We start from the raw sequence: 6,986 nt of genomic DNA, 5'->3' as shown, positions 1-6,986 counted from the left end.
TAGAGACCTCAGTATCATACAAAAAGATGGAAAGGAACACTTCACTCCTGTACTTTTCAGCTTACATAGGCAAGAGAAACAAAAAATGAGAATGGCAACAATTAATGAACATTCATCTGGTCTTTGCAGCAGAATCTCAAAATTCCATCTGAGTGCACTACCCAGCATGTTGGTAACTGTAACTATGATGCTTTCAAAAAATAAAAATAGATAAAATTTGAGGACGAATAGCTGTGAGATGGTGCTAATAGTGCAAGTTAGGAAACAGACAAAATTTTAGCCAAGATGTCAGACCCAGAGATTGCCTTGATGAAGATATAACAGAGCAGTGGGACAGCACCTGCAAATACCCTGAGAAAAGGTCACTGTCCCGTTTCACAGGTGTTGGGTTTGAGCTCTCAGTAGCTTTCCCTTTTTCTGAGCTAATCCTTCAGCTGCCATTCACTCTCAAGGGGAGCATTAATGTGTTGACATCAGGGGGAAAGACCTAAAGAAAACTAGAGAGGAATAAAGTTTTGAACTACCACGTATCTGTCATCTGCAACATTGATGGAAAGCATATTCTTGACTCAAGAAAGAGTTCCCAACCTTTGCTAGCTCAAAGATTAAGCTACAGTAAGAACAGCAACAGAGACTTCTATGGGTTTAGCAATGGTCTTGATGATAAGCAACTTCCAAGCCAGCATGGGATGCTATAGGATAGGCTGGAGCACCTGGAAATTGTCCTCATTTATCTGTGTCTTACCTGTGATGTTTTGTTCCAGACTCTGCCTCGTAATGAAGTGTCCTTTCTTCTTCTTCCAGCTCAGCTGATTACTTTTGGGAAAGAAGGTGCTCTGGGTTTGAGGGAATTTGTGTTTGTTCTCTTGTTTTCTGGGGAGTAGTAGCTTTCCTGGCATGTGCAGTAGCTTTCCTGGCAGTAGTTTTCCTGGCATGTGCAATACCATTGATGAGCACAGTGGTATTTCACATATTGTCCAGGATAGCTCACTTTTGAGTTCTTACTTAGTGTCTGTTTTTCTTCTCCCTTTTTTTTCAAATACAATATATTTTTCTGTAATAATAAACCTATAATATACTCTGGTACATTATCATGAGCTTTATCAATGAGTTGGTGCAGTTATTTCTTGTTTTAAAACAGTGGCAAACAGAATTCATCACTTAGCACATACCACACAAGCAAATTATGTCTTTGTCATTTTAAAAGAAGAGTCTGATCTTGCAAAATTTTCTGGTTTGTGCTTGATATGTAAACAGCATGTAAAACCCCAGCTGGAAAAGTGCCTCCCATTTGTCTCCAGACTGAGCCTGGAATTCATCTCTCGTGATCTGAAGAAAGAGTTAGATGTCAAGGCGTTTAGACAGCTCCCTCAAAGGAATCATCAGGACTATTTTTCCATACTTCTCTCTGTGGTCTACAGAATGGAACTAAATTACTTGTCTGTCTATGCTTGCAGAACTGAACTTCTAACAGTTCACAATTCCCCCCTAGATAAGGCACACGATCATTTCTTCTACTGATAGGATAAACTTTTAAAATCATTGATTTGTGTTAATTGCTGCTCTGAAAAACAAAAAAAGTTTTTATTCTTAGTTTCATATTGTAAGATGTATTTATACTTATGTGTTAGACCTTTACTCATCTAACTCTAGCAAGAACCTGGAAACCTTGGGTTGCCTCTGGCTCTTCTTTACTTCAGTGCGAGCAAACTGATTTATAGAAGTCAGAAAAAGCAGCATCAAATAAGATTCCCCTAGATCATTTGGACCCATAATTATTCTTTTGATGCAAGTGAAAACATACTTGTCTGTTTCTGGATCCTTTTAGTTATACCTTCTTGATTTATCAAAATCTTTGTCTCACCTGAGGAGCATACATAAGAGACATAAATTGCTAGGTTTATCCTTTCAGAACTATTAAAAAAAAGAGCTTTTTACAATATGGGGTATTAAAAATAAATCAGACTAAGTAGATCACTTAGAAGACATATGCATTATTAGAGTTTTTTATTATTTAGGCATTCTAAATGTTGTGAGAAATATGGACAAAAGCTGGTTAAAATGCAGAGATAATACAGAAAGCTTGAAGAAGAGGATATGATCAATGATTTGTAGCACAGGTGATCAAAGAGTGATAGGTGAGGCACTGCATTATACACACCGACTTCTTCACATCATTTAGGCCTTTAGATCTTTTTTAATTTCTTTTCATAGCAAATTAGCAGCATTACTTGCTACCTTTTTTCTTTGCCCTACTGGTTTCCCATAGGTTTGTTTGGGTTCTAGGCCCATTTCAATTATTAAAATGAAAAAGTCAGCAACTGGCTGTTGAAAATGAGAGAGAAGAATCTTTGATTTTACAGTGTTTGGTCTGCAGGTCTAGTGGGTTACTTTTATTTCCCTGATTCAGTAATTATTTGGCTGAAAACTGATTAAACCATAAACTCTTAGCAGGTCTGCTTGTAAAGGTACAAAAAACATTAAAGTATGAGCTGATATCCCATGCTTTCTCTCAGGCTTTTGGGAAGATATGTTGTTCCTTCCTCTTGTAATAACAATAAATAATTCTTTCTGTTCTAGGTGATCCTAATTATATCTATTTAACAAGGTCTTTTTGTTCCTTAGTCTCTCAGCAAAAACCTTATCAATATAACAATTAGCAGGACTAGACCTTGGAATGCAACTCTGTTAGATAACTAGCAATTATACAAATACACTCCCAAGAGGAAGAAATTTGTCACAGCTGGAAAAAGAAACTCAGATCCAAGAGCAAGCCAGAAAATAGAGATAAGGGTCTCCACAAAGAACATAAGTATCTAGAATAGATGATCCTGTGTTTTTCTTGTTCCCAGTTAGCTTGTCAAAGGCCAAAAGTATTCACTCACCTTCCCACCAGTTCTGCACTTCCAACTCCAATTAACAAATTCACTCTGGACCTTTCTTTCAATGCTTATTGCCATCTTCCCTCCCCTCCCCTTGAAAATGAGAACATTGGTGAATAATTTACATTGTCTAGAGTGCTTCTTTAAATGCATTAAATTTAATATAAACTAAAAGTGAATATCAAAGAAGATTCCTCAAAATACAAAAGCCAAGGTTATTTTTACTGTTCATTGCTGTTATCTAAAAGGAGATGGTCAACACAAAAATTTGGAACAAGCCATATAAGAGAACTGAGTCAGTCTTGTACAAAGGCAAAATCCTACAAATGAAGTAATCTTTTGGATACTAACAGGCAAACCCAAAAAATAGTTAAGATATGCAATTTACAAAGACATTATTTTATTCTTTGTAAATACAATTTTAAATTGAAAAGGTCAGACAAGTAAAATTCCACATAAGTGATTCATGTACCAAGTACACAATAAACAGAGAATAACCAAACTATTCTATGAATGAAACATCTGGGCCCTGAATATCTGTAAACAGTTTGAAACCAAAGCTGAAATTTGAAGACATTGTCCAAAGTTGCTTGAGTGTAAATCAAAATTACAAAGAATCCTGCAGCTCACTGCATGTTTGTTAAGTATTTCTAATCTCATACAAAACTGAAAATGTTCAGAAGAATTTAAGTGAAACAACATTTCTAACAAGTTTGACACTCATTTTCCAGGAAGATGAAACCCATACCTAACTACATTCAGGCTCTACACGGCAATGAGTCCACATAAATGAGCTGATTTGGGAATGTATTACACATACTCTCCACTCTTACTCCTACCTGTATATGTATATACACAGGGAGTCGAAGGATTAAGCCATCACAATACTTTAGTGAAAATTTCTTGATATTAAATACTGTATTTCATACTACATTTGAAAGCAAAAATGTTTATTCTGGCTTAAACTGTTCTTTTTTGTCCATTTTGTTTAAAAGCTGAAGAGCCACTTTCAAAGCAAACATTTAGAATCAAGAATTCATTCAGAATCCAGAATTCTCATGCAGAAGTAATAAGTAAAAAAAAATCAATATTTTTAATAACTTATTATTTCCAAGTGAATCAAGAAGTAAAATTAGAGGTATGTTTATTTTCCCATAAACTTTAGCATATACCAAAATAAAGTGCACAGCTCTAGGAGAAAAAATCAAAGCCTAAAATGCTTTTGAGGACACTTAGGTGACAAGAGATCAGCTGAAATGGCTCTTTCAAGATATATTTTCTGCTGCAAATAGGAGTTTCACCTAAAAGTACTCTTCTTCTGTAATATAAACAGCCACATCTGTAATATGAACACATTTAAATGGAAAATATGGGCCTAGAATTATGGACCCATATTGCAGATTGAGAGTATCTGTAGTAAATTCAATCAATGTGGGTTCACATTCCTGTATTTAAGAGAAAATTAGTTGTTACCAACCTGCTCACTGAATATTTGATTGATCTGTTAGAAATTACATTAAAACATTATGAGCCATGATGGCATCTTCTTAATAGCTCTTTCAGTTCACTATGCATGTGTGGAAAATTTCTTTAAATGAGATTTTAAATTTACCTATTATGGGATAAACCCTACTCCATCTAGAAACTCCGATCTCTGCTGTTAGCTGAAGCTGACAGAATGAAGTTCTGTACAGAAATTTAGTACAGAATTTGATGTGTTTTATCAGGGACTGCCATGCTATCATAATGATAACAAGATTTTTTTATTAGGTTTTTTTATGAAATTTATTAATTTATTGTTTCTACCAAGACAACCATGGCTCACACATGTATTTCTGCTTAGGAAGAAAAATGTTGAAGTCCATCAATAATACAATACTTTTAAAGCTTTACAGTACCATGCATTTTAACAATCTTGGAAACTTAAGAAGTTGTCTCAAAATAAGCAAAAAATCAGAATTCATCTCTGTGCTTACTAGAACATCTGATCCAACACTTTCCTTTGAATAGCTGCTCATGACAGAGGTTATTGTAATTTTTGTAAGGTTTTAAAATTCAGTCAAGATAGAGCTGATTATATGGAGAAGTCACAAGAAAGACATTAAGGCAGAGACTTCTTAACTCATAAAATCAAGGGAGAAAAAAGTAACCACCTTTGTCTCACTGCTTGAAGGTTTCTTATATACAGAAGATGTGGAAGGCAATCACAGCTTCACAATTTCCTGGTGCTTTTCGTCCAAACACCACATAACACTAAAGAAACATTAATTAATTAAGCTGCTTAATATATCTACAAAATACAGCAAGAAAAGAATGTGGGGGGGTTTTGGCAGATATCCTAGAACCTTGATGTTGCTGCTCATAAAATGATCCAAAGCAATGTTTGGAAGCCATGAAAAAAAAATTACAACTTTATTCATAATCTACAGAGTGCTTTGAGAAAAATCAAGGAAAAAAAAAACCACCACCAGATATTGTTGGTTGAGTAATTTTCAATAGATGTAGTTTTTCAATGAAAGGAAAAAGAAAGAATTAAGAAGAATGCTCATGGAAAAAAAAAGTTGATTTCAAAATAACATCTGTTATTTAGCTTATCATCCATTTCTCAACTCCCACAGCTCCTAAGAGTCCCATTAAAGTTTTAAAAATACAGAACTAGTTAGCAAGCCAGAAAAATGAAAATTCAAGTTACAATTAATTAAACTCTTCAGGTTATTTAGTATAGGTGTGAACAACTTTTCACAAAAACAGTAGCTTGAATGGTAAAAACATGTCTGGACATTACCACTTCCAGTTCTTGTAAGGCTTGGAAAGGAGAGAAAATTGTCACTGTGTAATGGTTTTAAATCATAGGAGGAAAATTTTACATTATGAGATAAAACATACACCATCCAAGATTTTTCTAGAATTCTATGGATTTCTTTAGGAAATTTCAGTCAATGTAAATAAAGAGCTTTCTGTTATTGTGTATCCTCTGATGGAACACATCTTTATACAGCCTAAGAATGTATTCAAGCATCATTTGAAGCCAGTCTTTGAACATTTTTTGGTAATTTTTCCCTCAGTTACAAAATTCTATTAAAATATAACAGTTAAGAACTGGACTCAGACTGTAACATCCCTTTCATTTCAAAGTATATACTTGCAGCTTTTAGGATTATTTTTCTCCTAATACAGGTGAGGCTAAAACATTTCTTAAAAAAACTACAAAATGTCCTAACTATAGAAAAATATCAGTGAAAAAACATCATCAGAAGCATTTAACATCAGAGCAAAAAGTTCTTGGCTTCATTACCTTAATTCAACTATATTAAACAAAACATTTTGCTAGATGGCAATGATAAGGTATTGTGTGTCTTGGCAGGAAAATGAAATAAAAAATTACCTTTGCAAACCACAGTAACAAGTTTTCTGCCTTTGCTCTGACAAACCACATGTTCATGGGTTTAGAATAAATAAGTCATAAATAACAATAGGACTAAACCAAAATAAAATTGTACATGTGCTATCTTACTGTGTACCCATCACCTTCATCATTGTTCAAAGGTTTTTGGCTCCCATTTATACAAAGCTCTCTTCCATATTTGTGCACAGCAGAAAAGAATCCACGAGTCTGGGCTTTACCAGCTGCTGAAAATCTGAATCCTCCAGCCCATCAGGACTCATCACTGCCAGTCTCCTCAGGGCTGCCTAGAAAAACAAAACAGCATCATTGCAATGCAGTTCGGGAAAGGTTTCATTTCAGGTTTGGCAAAGCCTTCATTGCAGAAATTCATTATAACCATACCTAAATAACAGCCAGAACCCAAAACTGAACTGTGCAGGTCTATGAGTTCTGCTGCCTGGGTAATCTCTCCTCACTGTCTTCATCTGTCAGATGAATCTGCTCTCATGCAAAGCTATTCAATAGCAATTATTTTGGGGCACTTTGCTTTTAGACCTGAGTAATGTCTAAGTACAGTTCAAGCCCTCAGACACCAGTGGCAATACCTATCAGAGCTTGAAGCAGCTTATGTCTCAAGAATAATATTTTTGCCACATTTTTATCAGAAAACATCTTCAGGCAATTACTAAAATATCAGGAGAAGCAGAATTTCTGAGACC

The 6,986-nt window shown here is 34.8% G+C and overlaps 1 protein-coding gene across 3 annotated transcripts in view; it reads right to left on the bottom strand.

Annotated features, from left to right (window-relative positions):
* Positions 1-4,025: 4,025 nt before the first annotated feature.
* The window catches only part of INSC (INSC spindle orientation adaptor protein), a 127,356-nt gene continuing 124,395 nt past the window's right edge, over positions 4,026-6,986 (bottom strand). For all 3 annotated transcript variants that reach the window (XM_063159464.1, XM_063159465.1, XM_063159466.1), the window contains one exon: positions 4,026-6,572. In XM_063159464.1, coding sequence (XP_063015534.1) covers positions 6,444-6,572 — 129 coding nt within the window. In that variant the 3' untranslated portion in view covers positions 4,026-6,443. The remainder of the gene's footprint in view (positions 6,573-6,986) is intronic.

Source organism: Melospiza melodia, chromosome 6, assembly GCF_035770615.1.
Source record: "Melospiza melodia melodia isolate bMelMel2 chromosome 6, bMelMel2.pri, whole genome shotgun sequence".
Classification (NCBI taxonomy): Eukaryota; Metazoa; Chordata; class Aves; order Passeriformes; family Passerellidae; genus Melospiza; species Melospiza melodia.
This window is presented reverse-complemented; position numbering and strand designations above follow the sequence as displayed.